The sequence below is a fragment of the Phycodurus eques genome, chromosome 16, assembly GCF_024500275.1.
Source record: "Phycodurus eques isolate BA_2022a chromosome 16, UOR_Pequ_1.1, whole genome shotgun sequence".
Lineage (NCBI taxonomy): Eukaryota > Metazoa > Chordata > Actinopteri > Syngnathiformes > Syngnathidae > Phycodurus > Phycodurus eques.
In genome coordinates this window covers 830316-850345 of record NC_084540.1, presented here as the reverse complement: position 1 = coordinate 850345, position 20030 = coordinate 830316, and the positions used below count along the sequence as shown (strand labels likewise).

Sequence of the window (20030 nt, the reverse complement as noted above, 5' to 3'; positions counted from 1 at the left end):
CCTGTTCACCTGCGGGATGTTCCAAACAGGTGTTTGATGAGCATTCCTCGACTTTCGCAGTCTTTTTTGCCAGCTTTTTGGGAACGTCTTGCAGCCATAACATTCTAAGTTCAGGATTTTTTGCGAAACACAATCAAGTTTATCAGTTTGAACCTTAAATATCGTGTCTTTGGAGTGTTTGCAATTCAATATAGGTTGAACATGATTTGCAAATCATTGTATTCCGTTTTTATGCATGTTTAACACAACGTCCCAACTTCCTTGGAATTGGGACGTTGCATTTGAAGATCAGTTATCAGTAATCAGTTGTCAAAATAGTTGTGAATAAATTTGATAATTGATTAATTATTGCAACTCTAGCCCAGTGCAGTAGAAAAAAATAGATCATGTAGAAAGGCACTGGCCAACCGTAAGAACCACACTGTACCTGTTTGGGCTCGTTGATTGTTTCCATTGTTTTTATTTTGGTGCTGTACATAAACTATAGAAGATTTGAGCTCGTTGTAGTTGTGTTGTTCCTTTTTGGATTGTGTTGTTTTTTTTAGGTTGTTCAACTTGTTGTTAGTTGTGTCACTATGGAAAGGGTGTGACTTCACGCGTGTATTCATCTGGGAGGGCGTGTTCTAAAGCCTTGTATACATGCACACACACGCACCCGCATATCAACACACAGACATACATACACACACACACACACACACACACACACACACACGTTCACACAGCTATAAAGTTACTCAACAGGAAGGAAATGTGACAACGGGAAGCAGTTTGACAATTCTGCTCTTAAACCCTATTCGTTGAGGTGTGTGTGCGTGAGTGTTTGTGTGTTGTACTCGTTAGTACTGTATGAGAAGCAATTTAAATGATTACGTATCCTACATTTAATAGCGTTGGTTGCGTCTGTCGCGAACGAACAGATTAGCATATCCATCAGACAGTGAGCGAGGGAGAGGGAAACGAGTGAGCGATATTGCCAACATCACACCAGGCGAGCCTGCGGTTGCCACAGAAACGCAGCCGTGTGACCATAGAGCTGGTCATCGGGGAGACGTGTGCAGCTGTCCTTTTTGAGAGAAGGGGGAGGGGCATCGTTAATATCGGGACGGACAACGGTCGAGTTAGTTCATGAAGGAAAAACGGGAGTGCTCAAGACAAATATGAGAAATCATATTATTATATGAGAAATCATATAATAAAAGAAATCATATGATTATATATAATCAGAAAACAAATCATATTTGTCTTTCTTTTGCTCCCGTGCTATAGTTGGAAATTGGCATTTACTCGCAAGTCACTGTTCCAAAAACACACCAATGATTAAAAAGAAACACTACTTTGGCATTTATGCTTCAACACTGACGCCAGCGCCAGCGCAACGCGAGTGATGATCCGACTGTAGGTCAACGAGTGTGCCAGACAAAGTTATTTGATTAATTCAAATTTGCTTAGCATTGTAGTAGTAGTCCAAGGCCATTTACTAGTGTAGTAGTTGGCAAGGGTAGCATTTGAGCAGTTGAATCAAATCCTGACGCGCCGATGTCAGTAAATACAGTTCGGCGCGACATCCGTAAGTGCAATGTACAGCAATGTTGATATGTGTTAGTATTTCTAGCTCATTTGATGTTATGCAACTTTATTGTTTCATTTTGTTGCACTATGATATTTATGGCTTTTTGAAAAATTACACTTGAAAGTTGTAAAATGAAGATTCCGTTGCACTCCCCTGTTGCGCCCGCTGTGCATCACCTATGCCACGTCTGTTTTGAAGTCGACCTGCCTGTCTGTGCTTTTTGAGTTCTGCCTGTTCTTTTTGTTGTTGTTCAACCTGAATTCCTGTCATGTCCGCTCATGCGTACCCGCACTCGGGCTCGTCTCTGTGATCCTGCCATGGTTTGCGCCACCGCTGGCGCTGTTGGGAGGATTTCATATCCCCTTTTATTGCTCCAACCTGCCATGACAATATTAAAATTCCATTGGTGGGACTTTGACCTTCAGAACACGTGAGGTTTTATCGATCTATTGATAAAGATGTTTTTACTCACTAACTACTGTTCATCAGCATGGACTAAAATATGCGACTTGACTGTCTTCACTCTCCTTTTGACAGTTTGGTACTCTGATGCGGGCTAAAGTTTGAAAAAGAGAGACAGAAATTGGGTCCAGTTCGTTGAGGTGTCACGAGGTTTTCCTCTTTCACCTATGCCAGACTTTCTTTCACCACAGATCACAATTTCATCTGCGAACCTCCGAGTCCACAGAGACTTCTGTCTGACCTCGTCTGTCAATCTGTCCGTCACCATAGTAACCGAGAACGGGCTCAGCAGCACATCTCAATACTGTATTTCTGTTCTCATACATGTCCAGGACTAGACTAACTTACTTCTCTGCCACTCCAGATTTCCTCATACGGTGCCACAGCACGGTGGATTGCATCCATCCATCCATCCATCCATTCTCATTACCGCTATCCCAGCTGACTTCAGGCGAAAGGCAGACTACACCCCGAACTGGTCGCCGGTCAGCCGCAGGGCACACGTAGACACGGACAACCACTCACATTCGCATTCACACCGTCACTTTGTGGGAACTGAACCCACGCTACCTGCGCCGAAGTCCGGCAAATGCACCACTGCACCATCAGTGACTTCTGCATATTACAGTCAAAAAGAGTTGAAGAAAGTCACAATAAAATTGTATTCATCTTATTATTGATCACAGATTAGGAAGACTATATGCCCCTGAGTATTGTTACATGGGTCTGTATGTGTTACTACTGCATGCACGTTTGCTAAAAGGAACGCAGGGTGCATTTACAATGCAGGGATTTACATTCGCAGCTGGCCTTTAATCGTTTTCCTTCGATGATAACGTTTTTATCATCGTTAAAAGCCAAAATCCAAATCACAATTACATTTTGATGAATCGCCCAGCCGGAATACTAACCCCTGCTAGTATTCCATCAAGACCAACGGCTTTTCCGCTCTTCATCCTCCTCAGAGCTTCCCTCACCTCATCCCTTCTAATCTGGCCTACTTCAATATGTTTTACAGTTTCCACATCCTCCCCTTTTCCTCATTTATTAACTCTTCCAAGTAGTCTTTTCTTCAATCACCCTAACCTGCTGCAAATCCTTCCGAGCTCCGTGTCTCTGCCTCGCCAATCTGTATAGCTCCTCTTCTCCTCCCTTTGTGTCCAACCTCTTGTACAACTCATCGTGGACTCGCTATCTGGCGTGTGCCACCTCCCTCCTTTGTCCTCTCCTTGTACTCCTGTCTGCTCTCTTGAGTTCTCTCACCATCCCAGCTCCTCTTCGCCAACCTCTTTCTGTGTACACTTTCCGGAATCTGCTCGTTGCGTGTCTCATGCTCAGGTCTTTTGTCTTCTCATACCATAAACCAAGCCTCTCAACCCAATCATCTGCCAGTTCCTTAAGACAACATAGAGCTTTTCTCAGTCCCTTCTTAGAGTCCTCGCAACATTTCTCCTTTGTTAACGTTGGCCACTTGATCCCGACTTCTACCTTCACCCTCTTTCCTTCGCTTTCGGCCATCGCCATCTTACACACTAGCGTCCTAAGCTTTCTGGCTACGCTCTCTCCTGTCACCACCTTACAGTCTCCAATCTCAGGTTGCATTGTCAACCACCTGTGTGTACCTGCCTCTGCTCTTACGTTACCCTGTGTTCCTCTCTCTTTTGGAAATCGTGTTCACCACAACCGTTTCCTTCCTCATCCAACTAACTCCAGAACTTCCGCTTCTCCGCCAAGTCACATCCCGCTGACATCCATCATCACTCCTTAAATGTTTAGCGTCACACTCATCAATCACCCTGTCCAATTTCTGGTACTGTAATACTGTATGTTTGTAAATGTAGTTGCAAGAAGACCACGGTTCCACTTGTTTGGTGCGCACTAAGCCAATTGCACCGAAGTTAATTTGAACCAAACCAACGGTCATCACTGACCTTACTTTAGTTTTTGTATCAACTTATTGGTCTACTTAACTGTTTCTACTTATCAAATATGACGATTCAAGGTTTGTCGTTTTGCTCGATAATAATACTATCAATCACGTATTAAGTTATGGAGGTGCAGGTTAGCGTCACTGATGGTGTAGTCAAATGGTTCTCTTGCCATGTGTAGGTGGCATGGGTTCAATTCCCGCTCAGTGTGAATGGTTTGTCTCTGTATACGCTGTATGCATTGCGACTGACTGTCGACCCGTTCAAACTCTAGTTTGCCTTACGTCCCAAGTCAGGTGGGATAGTCTTCAGATTCCCAGAGAAATGGATGGACACACGTTTTATTATACCTTTGACCCTGTGTGTAGGTGTTCACCACCTACTGTAATGAAGACTACGATCGACGTAACGACGATGTGGACCCCATGGCAGCGTCGGCCGAGTATGAGCTGGAGAAGAGAGTGGAGAAGCTGGATCTATTTCCCGTCGAGCTGGAGAAAGGTGAAAGCAGACTCTGTCTCTCTCTCGCTCACACACACACACACACACACACACACACTGATAAACATACACGTCTACCTAGCAAGCCTCTTGTGTGACTACAGACGCAAACACTACCAGCCACAACATTATGCCCACTTGCACAATACTGTATAATGAAATTACGACTAACTTGTATTATGATGCAGTGCAATTGTACAGCCCTGCAAACTACTACAACAATAAATAAAATGTTAAATGAATACCTCTCAGGGATGCATGAAGCATATTCATTCTGCGTCCGTTGAGGCATGGATTAAGACCAGGCCTACGTACTCTACGTGTGTGTGTGTGTGTGTGTGTGGGTGAAGACCTTCCACACACGGCGAATCACAAGTCGGAATCCTGTCTTGTTGGTAGCCGATCGGAGGCAGAGTAGGGCGGGTTATCGTTCCGTACAATGGACATGAGAGTTTCTTCTGGACTCGATACATTTTCATTGTTGTGGTAACACCCGCCGCGCCTCACGACGGCGCCGCTGGCACTACGTCGTTTGCTCCGAAGATCCACGCAACGGCGACAACGGGAACGTTAACTGTCTTATTACATTCGCTATGCTGGGAGCTAACAAGCTAGCGAGCTCAGGGCTGGAGCCAAACGCTCACTCGCCGACATTGTTAAAACGCCAGCGCTCGGAGTTGCGTGTGAGTTCCCCGCATAACACACGCACACACGCACTCTCGAATGGAATCGAATCGGAATAGAATCGAATCACCTTTTTTATTGTCATGAACATGCATGCATGCGCACGAAATTTGTTCTCTGCATTGAACCCGTCACAGTGAACACATACACAAGTTAGTGGAACACACTCTGCGATGATAAGTGACAGGGGCTCATTAATGGTTCCAGGGCTGGGACTCATTGTTTCCAGACATTTTCATCCTGGGACTCTCATAGTCTCAAGTGTAAAATGATCTTTGCATAGCGCGTCATCTTTGTGAATGCAGAACATTTGACTCACTCACTCGCTCAGTAACTAACAAGGCACTGCCGTTAGTAGACATCCATGCAATACATCTGTTGACTAACACCTCTGCGATCCCATTACGAGATTAAAGTCAGTGGCGATTAGCCTAATTAGGAGTGTAATTCTGGAGGCGATGGAATTGAACTAGCAACCGCCCCCAAGGGCTTCTCTCCACACGGAATAAAACTCATTTCAAACCAATAAGTACAGCTGATCAAGGGGATGTATACTTTTCGGTTATTGTCTTGAATGAATTGCAGCGTCTTTCTTACGAACTCACTAAAATATCGACCGATACATTGACACGACATAATGTTGACACGGTGAGCGTGTTTGTGTGTCTTTCAGACAGTGACGGTCTGGGAATCAGTATCATAGGAATGGGCGCAGGAGCTGATATGGGTCTGGAGAAACTGGGCATCTTCGTGAAGACGGTGACTGAGGGCGGAGCTGCTCAGCGAGATGGCAGGTAAAGGGTTGGCTCATTGAAGGCTTGTCTAAGGACGAGCACATTTGGGCTGCGACCATCTGAGTGGTTCGGCTACTTTCTGCTACTGAAAGGCAAATTGGTGCAGAAGTTGAAGATATGCTCGTTTTTCGCATCTCTATCTGGTCTCGCCAGAGGCTAAACGCTTAATTGTGTTTCCTTCATCCTTTTGACCTTTTCGGCCCTTCTAAATGTCACAGAATATTTGCTGCAGAGCTGTTTCTACAAACACAAAGCCTCTCATTTTAGCCTCTCATCTTGTGTGAATTACTGCTTGGTGTCAACTGGACTTTACTCCTAACATTCACTTGCTTGCCTTAATTAAGTTTTAGATCACTTGGCCTTTCTGTTGAGGTGGTCACTGCATGCATTTTTCTCTATCAGACACGTTCACCTTCACATGGAGGCACGTATTATCTAATGCAGCTGATATTGATTTTGAGATGTTTTGTCGGCAAATGGCCAAGGTAGGAGGAATGCACCACTTGCAGTCTCCTAAGAAAAATGGCATTGATGCCAACGAGGTGGTCTATTCGCGAAGGATGTTAGATTCTAAATCTTCCACATTTAACTTCTATACATTCCTTGTGTTCTGCCTTGATCTGAATTGCAGGATCCAAGTGAACGATCTGATCGTCGAGGTCGACGGCACCAGCCTGGTTGGTGTGACTCAGAGCTTTGCCGCCTCTGTCCTACGCAACACATCAGGCACTGTCAAGTATGCAACGCAATTACTTTCTATCGGCCTGTACACGTTCGTCACGTTCACTTTCCTGTATGTACGTGTTTTCTGTTGTTTAGAGAACCTTTATTTCTCTGAGATGTGTGATTTTAATCGCAATTGAATCATTTTTGCATGTTTTTGTGTGCTTTATATATAACATAACAAGGTTTTATCAAAAAGATCGTCTTAAAAGACTTATCATTTCCAGGTTTGTGATTGGTCGGGAGAAGCCGGGGGAGCAGAGCGAAGTGGCTCAGCTGATCCAGCAAACTCTGGAACAGGAGAGATGGCAACGGGAGATGATGGAGCAGCGATACAAGCAATACATGGACGATGATGAGGAGGTAAGACTTTTTTTTGGATCACATTCTGTCCCCTGAAACGTAATGTAACACCTAATCAAGGGAGCCACTGGAATTGGAAGAAAAGGTGGAATCTGTCACCTATTTGCAGCTGTAAGAGCTCCCATCCATCCATTTTCTGAGCCGCTTCTGCTCACGCGGGTCGCGGGCGTGCCGGAGCCCATCCCAGCTGTCATCGGGCAGGAGGCGGGGCACACCCCGAACTGGTTGCCAGCCAATCGCAGGGCACATACAAACAAACAACCATTCGCACTCACAGTCACACCTACGGGAAATTTAGAGTCTTCGATGAATGCATTTTTTTGGGGGGGGGGGGGGGGGGGGGGGGAGGAAACCGGAGTGCCCGGAGAAAACATGCAAACTCCACACAGGCGGGGCCGGGGATCGAACCCGGGTCCTCGGAACTGTGAGACTCGCGCTCTAGCCAGTCGTGCCGCCTAAGAGCTCCCAGTCTTCTAGAAATACAAATTTGTCAGATCAGAACTTTATTCAATGCCAGAAATGGGTGCTTTCTCAAACTGGTGATTGATGGGCTTGAGGTTAAGGCTTTGTACTATGTGGCTTGCAGCATTCCCAAACATAGTCCATCTTCCCCACCTTGTGGGCAGAGGGGGGAATATCTACTTTAGGTACACAAAATGTTTATTCATAGAAATAATACCTCTAAATGGGGGCTGTAAGAGCTCCCATCCATCCACTAATGAGAGATTTCTTTTCTTCCAACCTTGCCCCCCAAAAACATAACGTTACAGTGAGGCGGCTACGGTGTGTGAGCCCTGCCTTAATGTATCAGCGCTATATTATGTTTGAAGTGATGTGACAAACCCAATAGCTGTTGCACTTATTTTTAACCTTCCTTGCTCCTTGTTGATGTCTTACAGACAGGTGAATATGCGACAGATGAGGATGAGGAGATGAGTCCCATGTTTCCAAACTCCATTGAGGTTTTCGACCTGGCCGAGCACCAGGACTCGTTGTCTCCTGTGGAACTGGACCCTGAGAAGTTGACCCACAAATTCAAGGAGGTATGTTTGACTTGATTTCTTTGGATCCCCAATTGTTACAGTGAAACCAGGTTTATGGTGGGGATACTTTCCACACCCACAATAAGTGAAAATCCACAATATAGAGAGACCCTATCCAAAAATATCGATATTTTTTTCTTATATTGGATTACCCTTCCCCCACTCTTTAAACACATATAAACGAATTAAAACACACTTTTTAAAGTATTCCTTAGGGCCTGTTCTCACTCTTGCTTGCACAGTTCTTCAAATTAGAAGCAGAGCATGCTTGCTTCAAGCTGTGTCTACGGCACTCTCAGTTGAAGTTGACTGTAAGACCGACTTAAGAGAATCAAACGTGTATTTAAACACCCAAATGTTCAACCAAACTTTGTAATTTGATCATACCGAAGTTCTGTAGCTGAATACTATCTTACTGGGCTAAAGAAACGTAGCATAGATGTTAGCGCATCCGACATTACTCATAAGCAGATATTCTTTGTGCTTTTTGGGAACAACAAATATTACCGGAGCTAAGTTGGGGACCTGCTCAGCCTCTTCTTCTTGCTCTTTCAATAGACCTCAGTGCTGTCCGGCATGTTGCGAAACAACCAGGGACGTGCAGGCAAGAGACGCAGGAGAGGCAGAGCCTCACCTGGATCATGAAGAGTAAACAATCAATAAATAATGATTAAATCAACTGGTTTGGAATTTTAGTTCTCTGGTCTGTCATTTATATTGACATTGATATTGATGTATATATTTGTTTTTTTGGTGAAAATTGATGAATTTGCATATTTTTTATTCGAACAAATGGGCAATACATGAAGTGAGCAGCGAGCAGCCAGCCTCACCTCAGATTGCGCAAGATCTCACAAAAAGCAGAAATAGCATTGAACGATAGCAACATCTGTCTGTAAAAGTTCGAGCTCGGACTCGCCGTTCATTACATTCATTACTGTCAATGCGCATTGACAGTAATGAATGACTTGGGAATCACAATCGAATCGTGAATCTTTGTACTGTTCTGAAATAAAGACATCATTGACCGACAAATGAAAAATCCAATTTGACTATTTGATATCTATACCCGTAGCCCTCTGGTTAAGGTCTGGTCGCACTTTTTTGGGTCGCAGATTTTGTCACCAGACTAGAAAAGATGTGCCAAAACGCTTCTTTTTAGTCAAATAGCTTACTCCAACTAGGATCCGTCGCCGCATTGTGGCGCTGGCTCTTTTTTAAGCCAGTCTCGGTGCCGTAAAACGGGTACATCCACGCCGCCTGCAACATCCGCTTCTACTTAGCCAGCTCGTTAACTTAGCTGCCAGTTAGCAGCAGCTCTCTTCCACCATCTTCCACAATGTGTTGAATAAATCTTGCATAATTTTATCAAATGAATTTCCCGCCTTCGCAGTCTGTCATGGACATTCGTGCAGCTCCTCACCGGACGCATCACTCCGCGGAGTTTCTTGTCTCTCTTTGTTTTTTTAAGCCGACTTACGAGTGAATCCGAAATGCGACTCGTTCTTTACCTCCAAAATGTTTAGGCACTTTTTATATGCACTCTAATTTTCAATAGTCAGGCTAATGTATTTAATATTTGTGTTGCATATTTAGCTTTGCTGACCGCATTGAACCGCAGCTAAAAGGACAAAGGGAGGCAGACAGCATTCTGCCTCACAAAGGTGGCCTACCATCATTGGGCAAGCACAGGCAATTGTCTGCTGCCCTGAGATTTCCAGAGACCCCCCAAACAGTTTATAAAAACTGATGAGTAAAATGTTCTTGAATTGAAAGCAACTTTGGTTGTTTGAGTCTTTATTTCTGCACTTAAAATGCTTCATCTCTCACGATCCTTTCGACTGCCCCTCTTCGTCCGCAATGGACCAGCGTCTTTACTACGCATTTGCAACTTGATTCAGGAAGACGAACCAAACTTGTTGGCGTGGTTGTGAGGGAAATGAAGCCAGCTGAAGTCAGTGCGTTGGAAACATTTTGCTCCAAAGGAAAGCCAAACATGGAACTATAGCTAGCCTTGAAAATTTCTCAAAACTGGAAAAGGAAGACAAATGCTGGAGGTTCATGTGAGCCTGCTTGGATGAGAGGTGAAAGGTCTTTCAAGACAGCCAGAATACAATAACCTGGACGAATGAGAATATTCACAAATCTACTTCCAGCGTCAGGTCAGAAAAATACCAGTTTACCAATTTTGAACGTCAGTCTACGAATGTATTGTCAGATCTACCACTCTGTTTGGCTCATACTGTACATTTGTAAGTGTGACTTTGTCAATGCCTCACCGGGCATGAACCTCACCGCGCGCCTCACCGCTGGGCACAACGTCGTAGTGCTACACCGAAGGCGCTCGGCCGAATTAGCAATTGAAGAAATATTCAAATGTTTTAACTAAGACAAAGGGTTCATACGTCTGAAACGTTCGGAAGTTGTATTAAAATTGAGCGATGAACCGCAGTATAGCGGGGGAGCACTGTATTCCATTTAGCTCAAGAACTGTATGCGGTATTTCGTTTTCTCATGTTTCCACTCGTATCCAACCCTCTCCATTTCCTTTCAGCTTCAAATCAAACATGCGGTAACCCAAGCCGAGATCCAGCTGCTGAAGAGGAAGGTGAGAGCCTATGTAAAGTCTCAACATCACTTGCAATATCTGCGTTGTACGCCAATATACATGTCGCCTCATATGCCGGCTCAACTATGGCCAACCTTCCCGCCAGTTGGCTCACGCAGAGCAGGATAAAGTGCGTTGGCGAATGGAGCGTGCTCAGCTGGAACAAAGCATCCGGGACAGTAAGGAGAGGATGGAGAAGCTGGAGGCTTACTGGATGGAGGCCCAGTCGCTGTGTAAGGTAATTCGTTAGGGAATGAACGACAATTTCAAGATTGAAAGCGAAAACAGTGATTCTCAAAGTGTGTTACACAGGCTCCCTCTGGTGGCGGGTGAAAGAATCACTGCCCGAGCACCGTTGTGTCACGAATGTTGAACAACATTTACAGTACCTTTAATCTTGAAGAGCTTTTTGTTTTGAAACACGAATTGAGAGACGTTTGTATTCATTATTATTTGTATTGATTGTAAATTTCAGCTCTTCAGCTGATTTACTGCCTCTGTGTTTATTTTGTTGGAAGGCAGTGGATGAACACTTGAAGGAAACCCAGGCTCAATACCAAACCTTGGAGAGGAAGTACAGCAAAGCCAAGAGAATGATCAAAGAATATCAGCAAAAGTAAGGGAACGACGACTTTTTGGGAACGACGACGACGACGACATGTTGCCGATGCATGCGTGTTTGCCTTGCAGGGAGATTGAGTACCTGAAGAAGGAGGCAGCTCAGCGTCAAGCGGAGGAAGACGGCGAGGCCTCACGCAAAGAGGAGGCGGAACACTTGCAGGAAAAGGTGAAGCAAGTGTATTTCGGTGATTTGATATGCATATATTTTTCTCAGAATTCAGTTGATGCGGTTGGCATGTTTAAAACGTGCGGCAAGCACCTCTGCCTCGCAGTCCAGAGTTTCTAGGCTCGAATCGCCGCGCGAGCCTGCCGTTCCATGTGGGATTTGCACGTTCAGTGTGAAGGGTGTGAGTGGTTGCTTGTGCATATGGACGCTGTGATCAACGGAACGGAACCCCGGACCTCAGAACTGCGAGGCGGACGCTCTAACCAGTCGGCCATCGTGCCGCCGGTGCAACAACACAACAGGCTAAATTGAAATACAGAGTCGTCGTCGTCTCCAAGTCTGCCATGCATATCGAGTTGGGTGTGAATCTTTCTGCTATTGTTTCATGATGCTCCTGTTTCTGCCCAAAATTGGTGGAGTAAACATTCATCCGTCCATTTTCTCTCGCGCTTGTCGCAGGTAAGCTGGAGCCTGTCTCAGCTGACTGGGCAAGCGACTTGTTGCTAGCCAATCGCAGGGCACAATTAGACAAACGACAACACTAAATTTAGAGTCAGAGATTTTTTTTAATTTTTTTTAAGGATGACGGAAAATGGATGGATGGGTGGATTACCAATGATGCAATTGTCCCATTCCAGCTGGGATAGGCTCCAGCTCTCCCGCAACCCGAATAAGCGCAAGCCTTATAGAAAATGGATGTATGAAGAAACTACACTCATTAGTTTCCCACTTCTGCGCTGTATAACAAGAGCGAAAGAGTTCATTGTCCATCTAACAACAGCAAAATAGTACTGACCTCTTGGTCGACGATCAAGTCACAAGTTTCAATCGGGCTCCTTCCACCATAGGAGGGCTTTGAAAATCCCTCGCTGGCCGTATAATCGCTGTTCACGCTTTAAAGGTTTGGAAAAAAAGAGCACACAGTGACGAGTGTTCTGTATGTCACGCATACTCGCGATAATGTGCGCGCATTCCAACCGAGCCGAGCGGGGGGAAAAAACGCTGCGTTGTTTCAGGAAAAAGCTTTGTTTGACTAACTCATATGTGAAGACAATAGAAAATGCTCACTGATGGCGGAGTGGCACACTCGCCTGACTTTGGCGCGGGTTCAGCGACGGCGCCAATGTGAGTGCGAACGCTTGTCCGTGTCTACGTGCGCCGACCGGTTCAGGGCGTCGTCGGTCGGGATAGGCTCCGGCGCCCCGTCACCCTGAACGGGATAAGCGCGGGGCTCGCCCTTGACGAGAACTAAATTTCCGACCCGTATGGATTTCTCGAGGCCGATGCCGATTCCAATGTTCGGCGGAATAGAAAAAAGATAACCGATGAATTGACCGATTCGTTCCAAAAACATTTCTAATGAATAAAATCACTTATTTCTTGGTCCCTTGAGATACAGGCAGAACGTTTGACTGTTTTACAATACTTTGTCCTTCGGTATTTGTCTAACTTTACAACAAAGAGCAAAATTGTTTTGCAGATTTGTTTTAATGCTTGTTTGTTTCAATGGTTGTCATGTGTTGTGCAAACATCTGCCAAAAATAACAACCACAAAAAATTGCCAAATTGAAACGGGATATCAGCCAACTAAGTCAGTCGGCCCCTGGTTATGAGACAATGCGACCCGCGCGCGAGTGGTTTGCACATCTGCCTCACAGCCCGGAGCTCGTGGGTTTGAATCTCAGCATCGTTTTCATGTTCTCCCATGCTTTGATGGTTTTTTTTTTCCTTCAGGCACTCCGGCTTCCGCCCACATTCCCAAAATTCATTCAAGACTCTCTCCATTGTTGGTCGGTGCGATTGGGGGGCGTGAAGGGTTGCTTGCCAATCAGCGTGTGCTGCGTGATTACAGGCGGGCGGAGTCGCCCGGAAATTGCACCGTTACATTCGAATAATAGAATCTCGCGAGCAATAATAGATCAAAATGAAAGTAGCAAGCTAAATGTAGCTCAGTGTAATGGAGTAAAGGTTGCATTACTTCTCAACAACAATACTTAGAAACTAAGTTTGTTGCATTCAAACTACTCTGATAAGTACAAGTTCTCCCAAACGTGACTTGTAACAGAGTAAACGTTGCGTGTCGGGTCTCACGTGACGTCTCGCTTGTGCGCTCCGAGGAAATGTTCGACTTCCGCTCATCTGAAATTCACAAGATGTTGTTTTGACAGATTTCAGACCTGGAGACCCAAGTGGACGCTCTGAAGCCCCCCAAGCCCTCCTAGACCGCTCGCAGCGCCGCTTCCTGTCCGCGACGGGAGGACGCGGCGCTCTGCCTTCACACTGACGGACCGTAGTTCAGTCGATCGCCGACGGCAGCCCGAAGCGGACGGAACGTGACAAAGTGGAACGGAGAAGTGGACGAGCAGGATAAAATGCGGAGGGAGAAGAGAGACCTCCGTTTTGGAAATTACGGCCTAGCGGCAATCCCGGAGCGCACTTTGTGCGACAGCCGCAAACGTCCTTGTGTGTCTTCCTGGCAACCGTCTCGGCGATCGACAAGGAAAAACGGAACTCGGCTTATTTTGTTCTCCCTGTTGTGAAAAGTGTCCTACGGGGAGGATGTAAAGAAGCAGGCTCGTCACTAAGTGCTTTCCAGAGTGAGGATTGTCGCTGTGCTCATTCTCAACGACATAGGCGGCTGCTAAACTACCTGCACTGGAGCAAGACTGACTATACACGGAGAACAAAAGGGGATGAGAAGTGCCCCGTCGAACCCAAGTTCCCAGCAACGTTGAAAGAAAACATAAAGAAGCCTACAAGCCCACCGTTCGTACAAAACGGAATTTTGACACTATTTCTCCATAAGCGAAGGAAGGAATCCGGTCAACATTTGCATTTCGGGTATGAGAGCGCGGCGACATCCTGTTTTGTAAATATGATCGCCATCTATTGAAAAGTGTTAACTTAAGCAACGATTCGGGGCGGATACTAAACTAAAAACCGCACACACCCCTGGTGAGGTTTCCCGTGACCTCGGGTAAAGGATCGCCTCGGTAATGTAACAGACATATTCGAGAAAGACTGGCTGCTGCAGGAGCACCGCGGCCTTCTGCAAAAACACGCATGCTAAATTTCGGGACGGGCGACTACCGATATCGGCTGCCGGTATCGGGTTATTTCGACTTTCTGGGTACCCGTTGATACTCACAGCCCAAAACAATTACAAATCTGCCGTTCGGTAAGTCCTCCTCACCGGTAGTTGGCGCTACACTGCGGCGGTTTGACACGTCGTCCAATCATCGTGTGCGTCAGAAAGAACAAAAGGTCGGCGTTCGCAATTGTCTGTGATTATGTTAGTTGAAATGTGAAAGCTATCGGTACTCGGTATCGGTCAGTACTCGAGAGCGAATTCTCGTACTGGTAATGGTCTGACAAAAAGTGCCGTTGAATATCTCGGGTTAGATGAAGTGAACATTCTGAACAGCGGTCCAGCGCGGACCCAAAGTCAGCTTTGCTAGGCTCCAGCTCACCCGTGACCCTCATGAGGACAATTGCTGTATCAAACGGATGCTTGCAAAAGCGCTGATACAGTATTCATCTGGGGCTCAGACTCCATCTTTAAACGACGATACCGTCCAGTGTTTTTGGCCAAATGTGCTCTCGCATTGCCAGATGACGAGGACGAGCCTGCTTTAGTGCTCCTGAATTATGTTCACCCCACGCACGTCATATTCAGGTCTCCCGCATTTGACCACCCGTGTGTTCTGCGCAGTTTGACTTCATTTGCCATGCGTGACACTTTAATTGGACTCTTTCCTAATTTGCTTTTCCCCAAGCTGGAAAAAGCAATTATTTATTATTACCTCACAAAAACCTACAATTTATCAGGGGTGTGTCGACTTTGTACGTATCCACCAGAGGTCACGTTAGTTATGAGGAAGGCAATTGCAACGCTTTTACACGTTGCTGTATTCAGTGGTCCAGTCAAGTCTGTTTCAATTCTATTTTTTATGTTTTTGTTGGGGGGGGGGCGCAATATTCAACAGGAAAACAGGGTGTGAATAGTCTTAATATGTGCTCATAGAGATTCTAACTGTGTGTATGTGTAACGTTTTGTTTACATGGACATCCGTAGCCTCTTGATTCGGGATCGCAAATGTGCTCATATCACATTCAAACCGAGCACACCAGGATGGAATCGAGTCATTTAGCTCAAACTACTTCAGTAAAATCTCAGTTATCATATACTGTATAAAATAAAATAAAATAAAAAACATCAAAAGGTCAGACTGGATCTGTAGTCTCTAGGTATTAATATTAGCGAGTTCACGTTTTCATTAAATACACAACCTACGCTTTAATTATTTATTAATGATGGATATATTCTCTTAATATTCGTGTTCTAAATTCAATTAAATTCAGTCAATTGACAGCATTTCGATATTTTACTCGACAAACCATTTTTTTCTGACTTCAAATAATTTCTAATAAAAACAAGCTAAGAAATGTTCGTATTTATTGGGCACTATGTAATATTTGTGCTTATGTTTGTTAACATTTTAAATGAGGAACATTTGAGTACAGACTCATAACGTGCCAAATAACGTCTGTTTGGGTTTTTGGATGGATGGGCATGAACGAGAATACGCATGAAACCGTATGGAAATTAATGTCAACTGGAAAGTTGCACAATTTGCAGGTTATTCAAAATGTTCATCACATGCAATGTTTTTTTTAATACAACGGTTCTCTGTTTTGGTTAGTCAATGACATAACTTCAAACGAATGTTCGATGCGGTATTTCTAAAATTCCCCAGATAAGTGTTTTTTTTTTCATTGTCTTTCATTGAACATATAGAAAAACAAATCCACACAACCTTGGTTATAAGATCGAAAGAAATGTACAGATGTAAATGTTCAATGGGAGTAGGTCGAAGTAAAAAACTCCTTGGGTCCTACCTCGAATTCTGAACTTGGGAGGTTCTCGTAAATTGGTTGAAATCATCCCTTTGCAAACTGACTTCTTTTGTCATGTTTAAACAACTAAAGAACTGAAATGTTCGTTTCAAAATAAATAATAAGGTCGACTATTCCAATGCCACTGAATAGGGTACGCAGTATTCAACTATACATTTCAATTGAAAGTTCAAACTGCACACACTTGCTTGGGATGACGTCATTTTCAAATGTAGACGTAACACAGTGACTCAGAATCAAGTCCGTTTGGATAGGATTATTTATGAACAGTTCCACTAATATTAAGTAAGATAGTCGTTTGGGTGGCGAAATATTGTCACCTTTTTGGGAATGAGCTTCAGTGTGTAGTGACAGTATTACTGTATTTCTGAAATAATAGAAACACTATCCATACCACGAGCCAGAATTTATTTAAAAAAAACAACACCTGTATGTTACTGAATAGTTGATCATTGTTCGATGCTGTTTGAGATTAGAACAGAGACAATTGAATGTTTCTCGTTAGAGGTAACAATATCATTCGGGTGAGCTGGAGCCTATCCCCGCTGACTTCGGGACGGAGAGAAAGAGTCAGACAATTGCGCCAATTAATGTACCCTTTTTTTCAATACTTTCAAACAAAATTCGTTTGCGGAAAGCGGGGCTCGCCTCAACTGGCTTGTTGCGAGCAAATGTGTGTCAAATTGTTCGTGATGACTTCCCGTTTGTTTTAATTGCTCAGACGACTCCAAACATGTTTTAACGTTTACAGTATTGTGACTGCAAGTCAAAGTAAGCACCCTGGGTGAACTTCTGTCGCACTTGGCCTTCTTGTTTCTGGAATTTGGATTATTTAGTGCTACAACAACAACAGCAAGTGTGAGTTGTTCCAACAGTGCTGGGATCAGCACTAAATGCATCGCGTTGTAGCTAAATTGTCTTCCCCAGATGGCAGATGGCTTCCCCTCGCATCTTTTTTGGTTCGTTGTGTATTTGGAAAGCATGTTGAATTGAAGCGCAGCTGGAGCCTCTTGCTCGTGCTGTGCACAGACAAAAGCATTTCCTGTATGGATGCTCAGATCCTGCACTGGTAACATTGTTCATCTGTTAACTGTATGTTTTGTTGAATTTGGACTTTTAAAAAAAGAAAAGAAAAAAAAAAAGGCTTTTTGACATGATTTTAGCTTGTCACCCACTTTAGCGAGGTTTACAATTGATTTGCCTTGTTAGCTCCTTTTGCCTTTAATGTCTTTGCATAGCTTTAATGTATGGAAAGCATTTATTCGATATCCTGGATCTTCACTAGTACGCTCTTTGTCCTCACTACTGAGACAATTCACGGCACTAGTAGAATGACTGTGTCTTACTAGTAATGTTTTTGCACTACTACGTGACATTTCTGCACACTAGTAAGACAACTTTGGCACATTAGGACAACTAAATGTTACTCGTGAGGCAAACCTGTGTTGGCCTCTGCGCACTACAAATATTACTAGTGAAGCACTAGATGTTCAGTAGTAGAATTTGATCATTTCACCAATAATACTACTAGTAGTAGTAGCTTCGTTAGTAGGATGTATATATATATATATATATATATATATATATATATGTGTATATATATGTATATATATATATATACATATATATATATATATATATATATATACATATATATACACATATATATATATACATATATATACATATATATATACACACATATATATATACATATATATATACACACATATATATATATACACACATATATATACACATATATATATATATATATATATATATATATATATATATATGCGTCTGGAGCAAAAAGGACATTTTTCTTCTCCAGGACAGAAGGCCAGGCACCACTTAGAGGCTATGTGCGCACATGCCCGATCTCAAGGATATTAAATCAAAAGCCGTTTGAGCATTTATTTGATGGCCTTGACATCCAGTTGAAGGTACATGTACACGAATAGTACATTCAGTGCACTAGTAGAACAACTAGGGAGCATCTCTGTCAACTAGTAATGTTTTTTTGTTTATTTTTTCCCCACTACTGCCTTCCATGACTGTATGAGATTTCTGCACGCGAGGACGACAACTTTGGCAGTAGAACTAAAATGTAAGGCAAAACCAATAGTGGGCATTTTAATGCTACTGGTAAGGTCCATGCCTACTAGTTGGGTCTAGTACTCTTACAAGTGCAGCACGGTGGTTTACTAGTAAGTGTTTAATTGTGTACTAGTAGGCCAAAAGTGGCAGTAATAGTGGAAAAAAACTTGACTAGTTAGTCGTTTTATTAGTACCCCCTAGTCATTCCACTAGTACGCTGAATTGTCTGACTAGTGAGGACAAATAAGCTGGATACCAAGAATAGCAAGTAAATGCTGAAATAGCTTCCATAGTAACATACTTTCACAAGCACCCCAAGTCTACCCAGTGTCCATAAAAAGCAAAACAAGGCGTGTTTACAGCTAAAACAAACTTTTGATTGTAGTCAGAGCGATGCCTTCCTCCATAAACACCCAAACATGAATGCATTTCAATGTTTACCCACCTCACATAAAGTGGACCACAGTACCGTATTTCACTCACTGAGTGGATACGTAGGAGAAGATAGAACGTGCGAAGAGCCTTGCTTAAGGGTTAAGGACGAAGATAGTCCCGGAAGTTGAACACCGTGGTCCAAAAGGTATTTGGTTCGTATTCTGTGTCAATACTCAGGGTGGAAATGAAACTGGAAAACTTGTCCTGGCGTCACTATTGACATCCACAGTTGTATTGGTCCAATAGCGCAGATGGAGGCATTAGTGACATTTGAATGAAACACAGGAAGATGTGTAATTTGCTTTTTTTTTTTTTTTTTACCCAAATCCCCAAATGTTTTTTTTCAGCGTAATCATTCCCGCGCTTGGCTTCGAACAAAGCGACGGTTTACGAGACGCGCCGTGTAGTTTGCCGAATGAACGGGAGTTACAGGCTGGTGCCAAACAGTGTGAGCGGGCCAATCTTTGCCTCTCTGCCTGGGTCTGTTCTTCCGTGGATGTCACCATGTTTGTCTGAACCGACACCTGTTCCGCATTTCAATAAACATGTTGAACCACGATAACATCGTTGACCCTCTATTTTTACGCTTTACATTGCGATTGTGTGTTCGTGAATGAGCAGACTCCATGTTTACATTACGGACGGAAGTGCACGGAGTTACAGTATATACTTGGTCTGCGTTTATGTGAACGGACCCCTGCTATTCACGGGGCGTAGGGAACGGGCCGGATCACGAATAGCAAAAATCCATTCATAATTGACGGCCATTATAATTGCATTTTTAAAAACAATTTGAAACCTCCAAAAGTCTTGAATATGCAGGAGTAAACTGCCAATAAGGAAGAAAAAAAAAAAAAAGATACATTTAAAAAATTGGAAAATGAGGAAAAAAAGCTGCAAAAAAAAAATGGAAACAAATTTGGAATAGAAAAATCCACAAATAAGGAAATCAGTGGGCGCTAAACCGTGAGTATACAGGGGTCGTGTTTACGGACAAAGATTTATCATTTCCATGTATGTGACTGGACCAACAATGAGCAGAACCACACATTCCCAAGAGATTATTATGACTATTATTAGACTTCTTATAAATCTAAACTCAGGGCAAGTTA

At 43.7% G+C, this 20030-nt stretch overlaps 1 protein-coding gene across 1 annotated transcript in view; it reads left to right on the top strand.

Annotated features, from left to right (window-relative positions):
- Window positions 1-19745, top strand: part of LOC133415482 (neurabin-2-like) — a 40289-nt gene extending 20544 nt beyond the window's left edge. Inside the window, exons 6-15 of the mRNA XM_061701587.1 lie at window positions 4332-4464; window positions 5822-5942; window positions 6574-6678; window positions 6893-7028; window positions 7928-8071; window positions 10626-10679; window positions 10786-10917; window positions 11198-11295; window positions 11370-11466; window positions 13635-19745. Of these exons, the coding sequence (XP_061557571.1) occupies window positions 4332-4464; window positions 5822-5942; window positions 6574-6678; window positions 6893-7028; window positions 7928-8071; window positions 10626-10679; window positions 10786-10917; window positions 11198-11295; window positions 11370-11466; window positions 13635-13688 (1074 nt within the window). The 3' untranslated portion in view covers window positions 13689-19745. The remainder of the gene's footprint in view (window positions 1-4331; window positions 4465-5821; window positions 5943-6573; window positions 6679-6892; window positions 7029-7927; window positions 8072-10625; window positions 10680-10785; window positions 10918-11197; window positions 11296-11369; window positions 11467-13634) is intronic.
- Window positions 19746-20030: the final 285 nt, after the last annotated feature.